The sequence below is a fragment of the Portunus trituberculatus genome, chromosome 21 (genome assembly GCF_017591435.1).
Source record: "Portunus trituberculatus isolate SZX2019 chromosome 21, ASM1759143v1, whole genome shotgun sequence".
NCBI classification, from domain to species: Eukaryota; Metazoa; Arthropoda; class Malacostraca; order Decapoda; family Portunidae; genus Portunus; species Portunus trituberculatus.
The window spans coordinates 9,976,495-9,994,266 of record NC_059275.1 but is presented as its reverse complement, the minus strand read 5'-3'; the positions used below and the strand labels follow the sequence as shown (position 1 = coordinate 9,994,266).

General features: G+C 40.1%; 1 protein-coding gene across 4 annotated transcripts in view; it reads right to left on the bottom strand.

The window, feature by feature from the left end:
- Positions 1-467: 467 nt before the first annotated feature.
- LOC123506917 (inversin-like) overlaps positions 468-17,772 on the bottom strand; it is a 170,211-nt gene continuing 152,906 nt past the window's right edge. For all 4 annotated transcript variants that reach the window (XM_045259331.1, XM_045259332.1, XM_045259334.1 and 1 more), the window contains 5 exons: positions 7,502-7,686; positions 7,155-7,362; positions 5,162-5,666; positions 4,876-4,994; positions 468-4,530 (listed from right to left, as the gene is read on the bottom strand). In XM_045259331.1, coding sequence (XP_045115266.1) covers positions 4,388-4,530; positions 4,876-4,994; positions 5,162-5,666; positions 7,155-7,362; positions 7,502-7,686 — 1,160 coding nt within the window. In that variant the 3' untranslated portion in view covers positions 468-4,387. The remainder of the gene's footprint in view (positions 4,531-4,875; positions 4,995-5,161; positions 5,667-7,154; positions 7,363-7,501; positions 7,687-17,772) is intronic.

Below are 17,772 nucleotides of genomic sequence, written 5' to 3'. Positions count from 1 at the left end.
ATTCACTTTCATTTCCATATTCTCCTTTATCAATTTATCTAGTTTATATTCAATAATTAACACTCTCTTAAGTAGTGAAGTAGTCGTCGTATTGAAGCCTTCGAATAAACGCTCACTCTCACCTGTGTGTGTGTGTGTGTGTGTGTGTGTGTGTGTGTGTATTTACCTAGTTGTGTTCTACAAGAAAAGAGCTATATCCGTGCTGTACTGTCTCCATTTCTATAATCGTCCAGTTCAGCCTTAAAGTCATGAACATTTCTTGCTTGAACTATTGTTTCATCCAAATTGTTCCATATTTCTATGCTTCTGTTTGGAAAACTATATTTCTTAATGTCTCTTCTACACACGGCTTTTTTTTATTTCATACCGTGTCCCCTTGTATTTCTTGAGTCCCATACCAATAAGTCTTTTTTGTCAACTTGGTCCATCCCCTTCCATGCCCTGTATATAGCAATTAGGTCTCCTCCTTCTCTCCTCTGTTGCAATGTTGGAAGTTTTAATATCTTTAATCTGTCCTCATAAGTTAGGTCTCTCAAACTTGGAAACAGTATGGTTGCAGCTCTTTGAATCCTTTTCATCTTCCTTGTATCTTTTTTTATTATGTGGTGACCAAATCCCACAAAGGCTCGCATATTCATGTCACATCCTGGTTTGCCTTCCAAGAGAGTGGATAGCACACTAGTTCTAAAATGTTTTAAAGGTCTAGATTTTAAGGGTACTAAGTTACCCACTCAACCTATCCAAGGCAGTAGTACATCAGAAAAATTATCTCTCCTTTAACCTTACCTTGGCAACACTCTCCACCTTGGTACCTGCACTTAACTTTTTCACTTTGGGCAACAAAAAATGACTCCTGGCACCATATTCGGGCTGGGTGGGGGGTGGGGAGATACCAGACTCAAAGACAGCTCTCTCTCTCTCTCTCTCTCCTCCACTACGGAAATAATGGTAAGTAACTTTTCATAATAGGTACGCACAATAAGAAATAAACCTATGCACATTTTTGAGAAAAGTCATGGTCTGCCTTCTCAAGGCCATTTTCTGAAGATGACAAACAGGAGTAAACATTAATTTTTTAACATTAATTTTTTGGTAAGCTAATCTATTGATACCATGAAAAAAATTTCTAAATAAAATATTTATTTCTAGCATGGCACATCAGTACTTATCCTGATATAAGAGAGTCATACACCTTTGTAATAATGATGAAAGTCAAGTATGCCATCATATCATATACAACCTACACTATGAGAGATCTCACACAGTATCTGGGAAAGAAAACACACCATCTTAGCAGAAAGCAGCCATGACACAATACGCGTGTCATTGAATATGTCACGAACGCCATGATGATGCTATATATATGCATCATTGTATTGAAGGGGTTAATGTTAGTTGTGTGGTGGCAAACAATACAAATATTAATACAAATGACTAAATATATTCCTAATAATAATACAAAACTTACATACTCTGCTTATATATAAATGTACATGAAATCTCTCACCATACAGCAAAGCTCCTCATACTCTTTATACTCGCTATAAGTACATATTTCCCCCAGACACTTTCTACAGTGCAATATAACACCTTACTACTTCCAAAACATCACCACTCCACCATCACAATACACCACAAACCACCACCCAAACACCGCTTCTCACCATGAAAACTTCCATTCCGCAACTACTATACTCTGCAGAAAAGAGCTCTTGACAAACCTTACACAATACACCAACCTGATCCAGAACCACAAAACAATGCCATCACACCACAAACTCCTCTACACAATCCCTCCATACTCCATCACCACAAGACTCCTCTTCCCCTCAAACCAGCCTCTCACTTCCTCCTTTGTTCCTCTGGCTGTCTTGAGTCCTTGGCTTTAAAAGCATCTTGGCAGTGAGCAGTACCCACCTTGCTCTCACAGTCTCATATTAACAGCAGAGAGGGTTGTACTTCAGCCGTGTTACTTCCTCTTTCACTCTGCCTGCAAAGCCATTCCTTGCACCATTGATCCCTCTTTTTCTGCTTTTTCCTCAATTTTGTGGAAGCAGATGCCCCAATGGTCCATAAGAGAACCTCTTGAGCTACATTGACAGTGGGGGCATCCACGAATGCAGTGTACCTGCTTCCCCTCTGGCTGCTCATAATCACAAATTAATGAGAACTTGAGAATTGCTGGAAAATCACCTGCCTATACACCCAGATTGGCCACTCACCACCCATTTCTGATTCAGCACTCCAGTTATTCCCCAGCTAAAAAAAATTTCAGTGTGAATGGGCCTTTAATCCTTAAAGTACGGGGAGCTGATTTACTTTCCATCTGTTGCAGCAGGGAAAAATCACACTTGTCAAAAATGCTAAAAGATTTTTTCCTTATAAAAGTATATTTCTCTTTGTTATTCTGAGTACAACCATGTAGTTTTTAACATGTTATAACCTCTGAGAGCAAAGTTCTTGCATATAAAAAAATTCTCCCCGAACCCGTGATAGAACCCGCTGCTAAGAAATACCCCCAAAGCTCCGATAACACACCACACGTGCTCTCTCTCTCTCTCCTTTCTGGCATTTGAATTTTATGTAAAAGTAGTAACTTTTGCACTTTCATGTCATGAAAATGCAAACTCAGATATATGAAATGATGTGCAAAACAGGAAAAGAAAAAGAAACCACATATTACAAGTATTGTGGATTTTTATAATAATTGGAATCTGGCAACTCTTATTAGCAATAGGAGTCACATGACTTGGCCGACAAGTACAGTCCTATAGAGACAACCATAGGTGACACACACCAGCACATTGCTCGACGGGAGTACATGAGGTTTATGAATGTCACTGTGAGGGTTAGTCTCTGTCTCCCAGATCACTATCAGAATCACTACTGCAGTCTTCACTTTCTTCTCTCAATAAAAAAATCACTGTCCTCAATGTCACTACTGAGTAAAAATGACACAACATCACTCGGAGTACCGTTTCCTGCCTCCGGGTCACGGGGGTTGCCAGATGTCACCTCCAAATGGGAAAAGATGATCTATTGTGTGGGAACATATGTCTCTAGGTTCAAGGAGGTGAGCGAGAAAAGTTGCCAGATACCTCCACTTGCCCCAGGACCAAAAGTGAGGGGGAGAGATTCAAACATTTAGCGTGGAAAAATCATGATTCCCGGAATGATCCCTGCCTCTCCGCACGCGACGCTACAATTGTCCCGAAATGATCACCGAACATTAAGGGTTAATAATGAGCTCTGAGCTCACACTGAGAGTGTAGCGACTTTTATGGTTGCAGGTCCACTTATGATCAGTCCTTGGTCAACTTGATCTACTTGGTAAAGTTGAGAGGCCCTTCCAGCCATGATGGTCCACTGCTAATCCCATAAACTACTGTACTGGTCATGGCAGGGATATACCTTAAGATCCCTTTTTAAGGATCCATTATGAAATTCTTAGAGAGAGAGAGAGAGAGAGAGAGATGCCTTTCCCCACCCACACCCAGCCCAGATATGGTGCCAGGAACCATTTTCTGTTGGCCAGAGTGAAGAGGTTATAGACCTGAGGAAGATAAAGAGGAAACAACTTTAGCACCTTGAGATACAGGACAAAATAAACATGAAGTGAATGTAGCTAAGATTTTGGTTGCACCACTTCTACAAGATAAAGAAGATAAACATAACACATTGGAGATTCTTCTTGAGATATATAGACTATACAAACTGTTTATTTTCTTATTTATCCTTTAATAGTTTCTCCAAAAGATGTTTTGAATGACTAAAAGGATTGATTAATGCAAAATACCGTACTAAATATGTGAATCTCTGTACTAAGTTGATTAGTTTTTATCAGTTTTAACAGGGGCATAATTATGCAAAGTAATGAAAATTTATCAATTAAATTTTACTGCTTGTTCTTACAAGTTCTCCAATGGAGATGATCTGGTTTATCTTTACACACTCCAATTCTCTCCTTTTTCATTTTTTATCTCTTTCAAATCCTTGTAATAATCTGGTTTGTTCTCTAAACCATTTAGTATTATTAAATGTATTAAAACCACATATATTGTTTTATACCTTTAGTTATGGTATGGTATATTTTTGTAACAAATCCTTGTGATAATCTGGTTTGTTCTCTAAACTATTTACTACTAATAATAATAAAATGCATAAAAGTAAATAAATTGTTTTATACCATTGGTTACAGTATGGTGTGGACAATTTTTTTGTAACAAAATACTAAATAGAACTAAGTTTACATATTTGTCACAATACAAAATATTACCCTTTGCTCTAATACAAAAATATATAATTGTATATTCTTATGCATATAGCACCACAGTAACACAGCTTTGACTTTGAGACAAGAAAGAATATCACATGGGAGGCAGGTACACTACTGTAACCGAGCACTGACTTCCTTTGTTTCGTTGCTGATGGCATTACTGCCACCTGGTGACTGCAATGGGGTGAGGCTGTGTGGTTTCACTGTGTTGCAAGAGGACACTTTGGATTTAGTGCTGCTTGGTGGTTGCACTCCTGAAATAAAAGTATCTATTTGTATGACATTCTATATTTATATTTACACAATAAAATTGTTCCTTTCACTGGGAATACTTAAGTATTGGAAACCTAACAAAATTCATCATAGACAGTCATCCCATTAAGTTACATCAACAATGATAAGTAATAGTGGCTTTTAGTATTCAGTTTAATTAAACATTTTGACTAACTTTCTAAAGTAGTTATTACCCTTTCCCTTCCCTTATCTTTTACCCATCTACCTACATGATAACTTTATCACACCAAATATTTATTTTCTCACAAATCAAAACCAACAGCCATGTTATGAACAAGAAGTACCACCCAAAGAATATAGTTTACTTTGTATGGTCACTGTGGCAAGTTTATTCCTCCACTTTTGCCCTGCTTGCTTGACAGCTTCTTCACTGAAAACTCTCCTTTCATTCTGTACTCTGATGGTATTTCTGAAATCAGCTTTTCTGTAACATAAAAATACATATTAACAGATGATAAGTAAAATGTTCTATAATAATATATGCATATTTGGTTCAGTTTACCTCAAATAGTGGAATTTTGATAGTTTGTAACAATATTGTGTTAAGAATCAAACAATAATATAGAATAATTCAAACAACATTCAACTTACCTGTCATTTATACTTTCAGGAGATATAAATTTGTTTTCTCTAAGAACATGCTTTCTTTCCTTGATATAAAGCTTAGTGTTATCTTTAAGGCTTAACATTTCATCAAAGCTCTTTGCATGATCCTTAAATATTTCTTGATCACTTTCTTTTTCAGTCTGATTTTTACATATGGAAAATGTGTCTTCTTTCTGGCAGTATAAGTCTGAAGAACTATCATCATCTTTATTGTTAACTGTATCAAAGCAAAGTCTGGCTATTTTCTTCCCATCAGAAACAGTTTGAGAGCAATTTTGTTGAAGTTCAGTAGCATGGTTTTCTTTCACTGATAAAGGACTGGAATCCCATTGCTTTCTACAGTCTATATCAGACTCTTGTGTTTGGTGTGGGTGCACTCCTGCAGTAATGATAGCAGTAGCAACACTGCCAGACTGGTGCAAGACTTCAGTAACGAAAGGCCTGATTCCCTCAGTAATGTCAATTTCTAAATCAGAATCTTCACAGTCCTCTGAAAGGAAAAAAAAAAAAAAAAAAATATTAAAACTTTAAACAAAGATGGCATCATCCTTGAAGGCAAGTAGCCTAGACAAAGTGATAACATATGCAAGTGCTAACTCACATCTTTGCCTTTAGACCTCAAAGAGAAAAAGGACCATGTAAGGTTTAAGGATGTGTTGCCATAGCTTTAATTTTCTTCTGAGAATTTAGGAAAAATTATTTTTCTCTCTCTAAAGTACAAATATGGTGTTGGCAAAATTTTGTGGTGAAATCTTTTTTCTAAATTGTTTTTTTCAGCAAAATTAATAAAAATATTGTGACTGTTGGCAACCTAGTTACACATGTAAGGCTTCTGTAACGGTCAATGAACTAGAATCTATGTGTTTTTTTCATGGTGGAACTGAATCATTATTTTCTGGCAGCATTTAGCAGCCCTAACTCAGTGACTTTGAGCACCAGATTGTTTGTCGTCTGCTGCCAGTGCCCACTGCCCCGTGGTTTGTGGACCTCACTGAGGAGAGGATGTGTGTGTGTTGCTCATTAGCAATATATACTTTATATCTACCTACCATCTCAGGATTTTACTAAAATTATGTATCAGATTGCCATGTTGTTCCCCCATTCAATAATAAAGCATTTGGTTCAAGTATGAAAATGCTAAAATGCAAGTCTTCTCTCTGGGAAGCAGTAATCTTATGAGTATCTTCACTACATAGGCGACACCCATGGATTCACATCAACATTATCACTACCTTTCACCCCCAGAAGCATGACAGTAAACACAAGGTAGTGGTGAAGAGGAAGGAGAAAGTATTGAGACCAAAATTACCAGGCTGGTGCGTGTTTACATGGCGGCTGTGGGACATTTAAACTTTAAAGTCCTCTCCTGAAAACCTTTATTTGTTTTTTTCATTAAGAAGGCTATGATTTTGTCAGTTTATAACCAAATTGCATGATGTTTGTTTTGTTGTGAAGAAGAAATTCACCTCTATTTTTTCTTCAATATGAAATGAATATATTTAGGTTCAAACAGTTTGTACTATTTTTTTTCTCTCTAAATCACCGGGTTGTCAGAAAAATTGTAAGAAATATTTACGCTGAGATGGAGAATACTAGGAAAAAAATATTATTAAAAAAATTGTTCTACAATAGTTATTCCTTCAAAAAACAAAATGAACAAAGAAATGAAAGATGTCTTGATAGAATAGGGGAAATGAAAGGGGTGAATAAAATTTGCATAAATATTTGTTGTTCTAAAAGCAATTTGCACAATTCACTCAGGCAGAAAAATGAATGATACTTCATTATATAAGGGATTTATCCATAAGCTAACCAGAGCAGTAGATCGCATTCTTATGTTCTGCACAAGAGTAAAATTGACAACACAACCTTAACTATGTTCAAGAAAAAAGATACACAATACAAAACACTCCCAGATAAATAATAAGCACTCATATAATGAAATTTCAAAGAATATTTGCTACAACAAAAGTACAACCTAATGGTCCAGGAAGTCTGGGCTGGCTAATCCCCAATTTATATGGTCCAGGGAGTTCCAGGTTGCGTGGAGTCTTTTTACGAGCCCCTCTCATGATACTAGTGGACAAGGCCTTGGAGCGACGCTGTCCTGACACAGAGTTGTAGGGTCCACATTCAGAGGTAGAAGAATGCAGTGGGAAGCTCAGTTTATAAGCAAGTCCTTTTTCCTGGAATAGTAAAGTCATGATCGTTTAAATATCAAAATGAGCTTCAAAGTGCTCATAAAATGCTTTATAAGAAAAGATAAAAGAAAAAAAGGCAAACAAGTGAATGATACTGTGTCCATAACTGAGTGGTGATACAGACCTCCTTTTTCAGTGAGGCCAGCTTTGTCTCTACAGCAGGTGTCACTGGTAAGTCCTTCTGCTTGCCAGAGTGACCAGTCTCAGGTGTTGCCTGACCCCTAGAACACTTGTTTGGACTGAAATCTTTGCTGTGACTACTGGGTGACTTTCTTGAACCTCTGATCCTATCACCTGAGGTCACATTGCCTGAAGTGAAATGCTTATTAGAATACACTTATTTCTTTATATCAAATCAGATCCCTATTTTGAATAACAATTTCTATATGTTAATGGAAAACATAAAATTGCTACCCAGAAAATTTTGCTATGTAAAGAAAATTAAATTCAATAAGTCTTCCTACATTTACATTTTTATTTTTCATGTCTATAAGAATATATACACACACAGCCAATTTTTAAGCATGGTATTAGTAATTGCTAATACTAATGTGTCTGTTTCTTGGTATGTCCTGTTTTTTAAACATTGGTGTTAGTGTCAACAAACACTAAACACTAAAGGTTCCTTAAATAATTGTTGGTGTCTCCTACCCCTCCCCAACAGGAGACACCAATGTTATTCACAAATCATATGCAAATGAAACTTGTGTTAAAAATATGATAAAATGTCAAAATGTTTCTTTGTAAATTAAAAAAATAGTGGCCATCATCATAAGGAAAAGATAATAGCATTTATAAATGCATGTATTTGGGCTCCCTTACCATGGTGAATTTTGGGTTTGTTGAAGTTTACAGAAAAATCAGTGAAGTCTCCACTTGTTGGATGCACATCTATCAATTCTACAGACTCTAGTGTTTACAGGATTTTAATGTGGTAAATATAACATGCAAGTGTTTTTCATTCCTTCAAACATCAATACATACACGTAAAAATGGTATCAACTGTATTTTGGGGAACTGACAATGACTAGTATTGAGGGTCAGGGACTGAGAAGGAAAGTGTTATATATGTGTCTGGTTGTATTTCCCCAATCACCTGTTTGCCTTGGGTCCTTTCACTCCAATTCAATACCTCTATGTTAGGTTAGGTTACGTTAGGTTAGGAATAGGGACGAAACCATTACGGGGTTAGGGTGTAACGATTTAAATAGTAGGGAATGCTACAAGAAGTGTTTTGAACCCCTCTCAAATTCACCAATTCAAACTCTGCCAGTATAGTTTGTAGGCCAGTGACAAGGTAGCCAGTTGAGGAGAAAAGCTAAGTTGATCGTTGCCATTATAGCCTCAGCAGCCAGCCAAAACCATTACTATTTTCCAGTCTTAACCAAGCCAGAATCCATCCTCTCACCAAAGAGAAAGAAGTATCGGGAGAAAACTCATAGAGCCAAGCGAATAGTCTGAATTAGATGTTAGGATAGAGGTTTCAATCATTGTTGAGGTCAATTTGACCTTCCTTGGGTAAACCAAGGTAGTGAGGGAGTTGGTGCACCAGGTGTGGTGTCACCCATTAGGATCAGTTAGGTTAGTGGCATATTGTATAATTTGTGTGTTGTTTAGGTGCTGCGGCATATCAACCCAAGTTGTAAAGTGATCAGTGGTAATAAATGTAAAGCATCAGCAAGTGTGTTTTAGTGCTCCTATCCTAGTTCCAGGGTTGTGTTGTGCTCCATCTGTGCATACGCACACTGAGCCTCTGAATTAGCCTGTGACTGCTCGCACAGCTACCTTTCATTTATGTAGTGGGTCAAACTGCTACAAGCCGTGGTACAGTGGAACCATGCGTGCTTTGGGGTCTGAGGGTCTCCAAGAGCATGGGTTCGAATCCTGTCCACGGTCCAAGTGTAGGTTGGGCTTCCTCACTTGGGACAACGGTTTCCCAGCGGGTGGGCTTTGAGATAGGAGGTACCCCAAAAAGTATCCCCTTTAGCTCACAAATTCCCATGAAAAGTCCACATGGTATAAAAAAACAAAAACAAGGGGGATTAGAGGCTAAACCTACTTGTCGCATGACGGGACAGCTAAACGTGAGAAACAGGTGGGCCAAACAATTGCTGGCATGCCAGCCCAATAAATAAATGTACAATAAATGAAAATAGGTATAAAAGTAACATGGGGTGGAAGAGTATGCTATATATATTCGTGGGAAGTGTATTAATGGATGTGTTGAACTATGTTCTAAGTGTTTGGCAAAATTTTAAAAAAATCTGATCACATTAGAATATCTTTTTCTGATAGATTTATGTGGTTGCTGATCTTGCTAGCAGATTTCATTGCAAATATTTACTTTTTGCTCTGCTCTGGGGAGCATTGAGAGAGAGAGAGAGAGAGAGAGAGAGAGAGAGAGAGAGAGAGAGAGAGAGAGAGAGAGAGAGAGAGAGGTTTGTGCGGGGCTCATAGTGTTCTGTCTCTATATCTCCAATTATTTAGTTTTTCTTTAAAGTTATGCACACTATGTGCTGTAACAATTCCATTATCTAATGCATTCCATTTTTTCAATGTTCTGTGTAGAAAACAGTATTTTCCAATATCCTTCACACACTGCCTTATCCTGATCTTCTTTTCATGTCCTCTTGTCCTTCCATCTTCCGTCAACAGCACCAGGTCTTCTTTGTCTATTTTTTCAATATCATTTACTATCTTATACATTGTTATTAGGTACCCCGTTCTCTTCTATCTTGTAAGGCTGGCAGTCCCATTTCCTTCAGTTGTTCTTCATATGTGAGGTCCTTTAATTCCGGCACCATCTTAGTAGCAATCTTCTGTATCCTTTTCTTATATCTTTTTTAGAGGTCGGAGAACATTCCACTGCTGCATATTCCAGCCTTGGGCGTATCATGCTTGTGATGATTTTTTTCATCATATCTTTATCCATGTAATGAAATGGCACTCTTATATTAGTCAACATCTTATATGATAGTCCAAATATCTTGCTTATGTGGTTATCAGGGCTCAGATTTTCTTGTATGATCACTCCAAGATCTTTTTCCTCTTTAGTCTTCATTATTTGCTCATCCCCCATCAAATAGTTCCATGATGGTCTTCTCTTACTCTTTCCTAGTTCTGTTATGTGGCATTTCTTGGCATTAAACTCCAATTTCCACTTCTTGCTCCATTCATAGATCATGTTTAAATCTTCCTGCAACAGCAGACAGTCTTCTCTAGTTTTGATAACTCTTAGCAACTTTGCATCATCAGCAAATAAATTTATATAACTGTTTATCCCAATGTGAATGTCGTTTACATAAACTTGAAACATAATTGGGGCTAACACTGATGCTTGCGGCACTCCGCTAGTTACTTTACCCCAAGATGAGTATGTATCTCTAATCCCAGTTCTCATTTCTCTATCCTTCAAATAGTCTCTTGTCCATTCGAGTAAGGTTCCACGTAGTCCTCTTATGTACTCTAGTTTCCAAAGAAGTCTTCTGTGCTGGACTTTATCAAAAGTCTTTTTAATGTCCAAGTATATTGTGTCTACCCATCCATCTCTGTTTTCAAGTCCTGCAATAACTCTAGAGTAGAAGCTTAAGGGGATAGCATAGACTTCAGACATGTAAAAATTGTCAGGAAAGTCAATTTCAGTTTTCGACATTATAGGGTAGCTAGATGCATTGACGTTGCCAGACGCGTGTTTATTTTGGATTTTGCGGACATTTAAATGCCCAGCGGGGCATTTAAATGGATCAGCTGACTGGGAGTGTTGCCATATCATATAGTGAAGATTTTTTTTTCATTTTTTTTTTTTTTCGTTTTGTTTCTTGCTGTATCGAAACCCAAAGTTATTCTGGTTATTGTCTGAGGGACGCTGGCTTGACCATGATCCATGAGGGAGGTACACGCATGTGACTCTTGTTTTTACATTGTTTCTCATGTTATTTACCTACAAAAATGCCTAAATTATCACGTACAAGACTAAACAGACGTGCGAGCATGTCCAGGAATGCTTCTATCTACAATCCACTGAAAGCAAACGAGAGGAGAGAGGAGAGAATCGAGTCTCCTTCCACCAGCACCAACACGACCACCACCACCACACCACCACCACCACCAACAGCTGTTGGTTGCTTCCTCGTCCAGTTCCAGCAATAGTTTCTTGGGTAATGTTGAATCTGAGAGTTCTGCTGCATTGAGGAAGAGGTTAGTAGCTAATAAACTACCTGTTCTAACACCAATAAGCATCAGTTCTGTCAATTATATTGCCAGCAAAAACCAAGTGTAGTGTGTGTACTGTAGCATCAGTTCTCTCAATGATTTTGCTGGCAAAATCATTGCTGTTACGGCCCGCCCGTAACATACATTACTACCATCACCTCCTCCGCTTGTTACCTCGTTCGCCACCTCTCCGCCTCACCTTCCACGTCACCGTCTCGTGAACCTTCCACGCCACCGTTTCATGAACCCTCCACGTCACCGTTTCATGAAGCCCGCTACTGTCCCGAAGTTGGATTCACGCGGCCCCTTTCGACTCAACCGAAAGTGTTGAGCCAGCTCTTAGCTTTCTGGAATGCAAGTTGAGATCCAAGCCTCAACCAGTGAACACAACGCCTCTTGGGTCTACCGTGGGATCAACCATCACCCAGCACTTCACCACTGCGACACCGCATAAGTATCACTTCCCCTCGTCCGTGTTTTCCACATTGCCTCTATATAGGATTAGGATTATTGTTAGGTATTAAGTTGGGTTCTTTATTGTTGTATTTATTACTGTGTTATATGTATATGTGTATGTCATTTTCCTGTGTTTCATGTTATATATCTGTGTTTCATGTTTCATGTTATATCTATGTGTGTCAATATCATTATGGGTTATTAAAATAGCTTTTTAAAGTGCCCCCTTTGCATTTCCTCACCAGTTGAACCTGCAGTGTTTTTTTTTTTTATTGTTATTGTTCACCGGCTCCCGATGCCAATCTTACCAGTTTAACCGGTGAACGTAACAATTGGCGACCGTGACAGGACCATTATAACCCATGTTCAGTGTTCCATTTTTCCAGTGACTTTTTTTCTGTGATTACATTATTTTTTTGTTTCTGTGGTGTTGTGACTTTGATGTGTTTTTTTCTGTGACTTACTCTGCGTGTGGTTTAAATTTACCTTTGTGCGATCAAGTAGCTCCTTTTGGGTTAAACGTGCTTCGTGACTTTCATTGGTATCGCATAGCAGTGGTAGAGCAGGAAACCAGGTAGAAAGGCGTGTTCACCGATAGCACTTATCTCTATTTTTGCACATAGGCAGGTGTGTAATAAGTGTTATCCAAGTGTTGGGATCATCATATGTTCATGCGAACCCTCAATCCCCTCACTTCGCGGATCATTTTTCTCGCTAGTTAGAATCGGCCATTTTAACTAGTCTCTCAGACTAATCCGCCTCCTTATCAATAACAAGTCTCAGTACAATTCGCTCCTCACTCTCAAGTCTCGTAACTAGAGTAATCCGGATCCCTCTTAATGCCGTAACTCTCTAGTTTACCCCTCATTAGTGATTGTACTCATAAGTGTTTACTTAAGTATAATCTAGGTAATTTCCAAGGTTGCCTTTATTATCACTCTGCCAAGTTCCTCACTTAAGTAATTCGCTTATCATTTTTTTTTTTTGTTGTGGTTTAACATCTATTTAATATGGCTTCCGCTCAGTTTAACGTTGAAGATTTTTGTGCCGACCCTTCTCTGGAACAACTTAAAGATGCTAATATCAAGAAGGACCAATGGAAGACCATCGCTAAACATTTTGATGTTCCCATCACGTCTCAGATGACTAAAGAGGTCATTAAGAATGTAGTTGTTGAACATCTAGTGCAAGAAGGTCAGTTGCTAGGAAATGCCATAGAAGAGTTAACTCCCATGTCAGCCTCTACGAGGACTATAATACACAGTCCCCAGGAAGAACAGGATAAGAGTAGGATAAGTCAATGGGAAATTGAGAAGCTTAAACTAGAATACCGGATGCATGAAAAACAAATGCAACTACAGGCAGAAAAAGAAATGCAACTACAGGCAGAAAAGGAAGAGAGAGATTTCAGTTACAACTTAAAAGGCAGGAGAAAGAGTTAGAAATTCAGGAGTTAGCCCTACGAAATGACGCTAAGTTTAGAGGGAAGAAATAGATATAAAGAAACAGTTAGCAAGCTTTAATCCTGCTACAGCTGCTCCGCTAGTTCCCCCTTTTGATGAATCTGATGTTGACGGGTCATTTCGCGCTTTTGAGAGCATTGCTAATAGGAATAAATGGCCCAAGGATCAGTGGGTGTCTCTCCTTGTCCCTAAGCTAGTAGGAAAAGCTTATAGGGTATACAACGGCCTTAGTGATGAGGTAGAATATGAAGAGATCAAAGGTAACATTCTAGACGCCTACTCTATCACTTCTGATGGATACAGACAACAGTTTCGAAAGTATGTGAAACCAGAGTCTCACACCTATGTTGAATTTGCTAGTGAGAAACTAAGACAATTTAAGAAATGGTTAGCCGCCCTTAACATTACCACCTTTTCGGAGTTGCTCAATCTAATGGTCCTGGAAGAATGGAAGAACAAGTTACCCTTTAATATTCTGAGGCATGTGGAAGAACGGGAGAGAGTGATCTTATGTCTGCCGCTAAAGTGGCTGATGCGTTTGCTTTGTTGATGGGATCCCTGGGTAGTAGAGGTCGTGGTTCACTATCTAATGTTAGGTCCTCCTTTGGGGAAGGTTTTGGGGCGCGGGTGGTAAGCCGACCGGATTCTCGCCAAATGCATATAATTCCCCCTGGTGTACATACTGTAAGAAGCCAGGTCACACGATCCAGAAATGTAGACACCCAAATTGCAAGGCCTCTCAACGTCAACTTTCTTTTGTGGCCCCTAAACCTAACACATTTGAGAACAAGAAACCAGTGGCCCTAGCTAACCCTGTCAACTCTCCTCTAGAACTTTATGACTCGTACATGTATCAAGGTAAAGTGTCCCTGACTGATGGTAAAGACAAGGCAATAAATATCAAGGTTCTGCGTGATACAGGTGCTGCCCAATCCATCTTAAGGGAAGATGTCATCCCTAACATCAAACAGGCTTTCACTGGGGAGAAGGTGATCCTTACAGGTCTCGAATCACAGCTCTCCTATCCCTTGGCTAATATTAGCTTACAGTGCCCGTTCATTTCAGGAGAGGTTGAGGTAGCCATTAAACCTGGTGAACTGCCAGTACCGGGGTACATCTTGTACTGGGTAATGATCTTGCGGGTAACTTGGCTGTTCCAAACTTAATTGTTCTTGATTCTCCCTTAACAGAAAGTCCCACTAAGACCCTGGACGAAACATCCCTCACTTCTTCCCAGTGTGTGCAGTCACCAGGTCTCAGTCCAAGTCCCCTGCCCTTTCATCACCTCCTCCACCAATGATTGCCTCTACTGACAACTTGTATAATAACATCATTTCAAAGGAGAATTTGATTAATGCTCAGGAACAGGATCTCACTTTGGCTAAGATCAGACATGTTGCCAGTGAGACAAAGGATATGTCTAAATTGCCTTGTTTTTATTATCAGGAAGGAGTCCTGATGCGTGCCTACAGACCTCCTGAACTGAAACAACTAGACACCTGGTCAGAAACACATCAAGTTGTCATCCCTTGTCTGTAAGACCAGCCATTATAGAACTAGCTCATGATGGATTGTCAGGTCATCTAGGCATCCAAAAAACCTACAAGAAGGCTCTTCAACATTTTTTTGGCCAGGAATGAAAAAGGATGTGTCACACTATGTAAAAACATGTCACATATGTCAAATTGTGGGTAAGCCTAACGAACGCCTTGTGCCAGCTCCTCTGACGCCTATTCCAGTTCAGACGGAGCCCTTCGAAAAGATCATTCTAGACTGCGTAGGGCCCTTACCCAAAACCAAACGAGGGAATCAGTATTTGTTAACCCTCATGGATCCCACTACCAGGTACCCTGAAGCATTCCCTCTTAAGAACATCACATCAAAGACCATTGTAAAACATCTAATACATTTTTTCACCTCGGTAGGAATTCCAAAACAAATTCAGTCTGACAAGGGTAGCAATTTCACTAGCCATTTTTTCCAACAGATAGTGAATGAGCTAAACATCGACCATGTTACCTCCTCGGCTTACCACCCCAATCCCAAGGCTGTCTGGAGCGGTTTCACCAAACATTAAAATCCATGATGAAGAAGTATTGCTTGGAGCATCAAGGAGACTGGGATGAAAGTATTTCTTTCCTTCTCTTCGCTTTAAGAGAATCTCCTCAAGATTCTTTAGGTTACTCCCTTTGAATTACTCTATGGTAGACAGATCAGGGGGCCTCTCAAAATATTAAAGGATCAATGGTTTACTCAAAATACTCCTTCAAGCCCCAGTGTGTCTGACTACATCAGTAACCTTAAGAATAAAATCAGTGAAGTCAGATCTTTTGCTAAATCAAACTTCCTCAAATCTCAAACTAAAATGCAACAGAATTCTCTTCCCAAATCTGTCATGAGAAGTTTCAAACCAGGAGACAAGGTTTTACTTTTTCTCCCCACTCCAGGCAATGCTCTTCACAGTAAGTTCATGGGACCTTATGTTGTGGCTCAAAAACTAAGTCCATTAAATTATGTGGTCCACACTCCTGACCGTCGTAAGGATTCCCAACTAGTTCATATTAATCTAATGAAACCTTACCACTCCAGAGAACCAGAGGACGACTTGTCTCGCACTGTACCTGTATGTCTGGTAGGGAAGGAGTCTGGTCCTGTGCCCCCCGAGGAAGAGTCCGACATCGAATTCCTCTTCTCGTCACCTAAAGGACGCCCTCAAACAGCCAAATCATGTCCAACCTTGATGAGGTGTTTCTTTCCTTAACACCTTCACAACAGTCTGATCTTAAAAGTTATTGCTAGACTTTTCTGAAATCACAGGTGACCTTCCAGGAGTTTGTAATACTATCCAACATGACATAACATTAATATCTAATGACATCAAGCCTATAAGACAACCAGCCTATCGCATTTCACCCATTAAAAGAGACTTGATGAAAAAGAGGTAGACTATCTGCTCTGTCATCACCTTGCAGAACCTAGTATATCTCCTGGGCTTCTCCCTGCCTGTTAACATCTAAGCCAGATGGTAGTAGTCGATTTTGCACCGACTACAGGAAATTAAATAAAGTGACGGTGCCAGACTCCTACCCATTGCCCTTGATAGAGGACCTTATAGATAGTATAGGAGTAGCCAAATTTGTAACCACTATAGACTTACTTAAAGGTTACTACCAGATTCCCCTCTCGGACGAGGCCCAAATAATATCCGCCTTCATCACCCCCTTCGGACTATACCAATACACAGTGATGCCCTTTGGCTTGTCTAATGCTCCCGCCACCTTCCAGAGGGCTATAAATTACATCACTCAGGACTTGGAGGGAACATCTGCATATCTGGACGACCTGGTGGTGACTGCGGACGACTGGGCGACACATCTGACCCGTCTTCGGAGGCTGATGGGTCGGTTGCAGGAAGCCGGGCTTACAATCAACCTGGCCAAGTCCACCTTCGGGAAGTCTACGGTGGTCTACCTGGGACATGTGGTGGGGAACGGCAAGGTTCGCCCCAAGAGAGCTAACGTGGAGGCCATCCTTGGCTTCCTGTCCCTACCACCAGGAAAGCTCTCATGAGGTTCTTGGGGATGGCTGGTTTCTACAGAAGATTCTGTAGGAACTTCTCCACCCTGGCCGCCCCCCTGACGGACCTTATCAGCACTTCCGTCCCCTTCCACTGGACCCCGACCTGTGACCAAGCCTTCCAACACCTCAAGGCGTTTCTCCTCGGAACCAGTGGTCTGGACGCCGGATCACTCCCGCCCCTTCCATCTACAAGTGGACGCGAGTGGAGTTGGAGTGGGTGCTGTCCTACTACAAACGGACCCTACAAGCGGCATCCTCCATCCCATCGCCTATCACTCCGCCAAGCTGAAAAACATCAACTCAACTACTCCACCATCGAGAAGGAGGCTCTGGCACTCGTCCTGGCGCTCCAACGTTTTGAGTGCTATCTTCATCCTGGTCCTCAAACTACGAAGGTCTTCACCGATCACAATCCTCTGGCCTTCCTTCACGCCATGAAGAACCGAAACCAACGCATTCTTAGGTGGGCCTTGTTAACTCAACCCTTCAACTTGGAAGTCCACCATATCAAGGGGGTGGACAACATCATCGCCGACGCCTTATCAAGATCTCCCGTCTCACCTCCTTCATGAGCCCATTACGGAGGTCTTAGGGGGGAGGAAATGTTACGGCCCGCCCGTAACATACATTACTACCATCACCTCCTCCGCTTGTTACCTCGTTCGCCACCTCTCCGCCTCCCCTT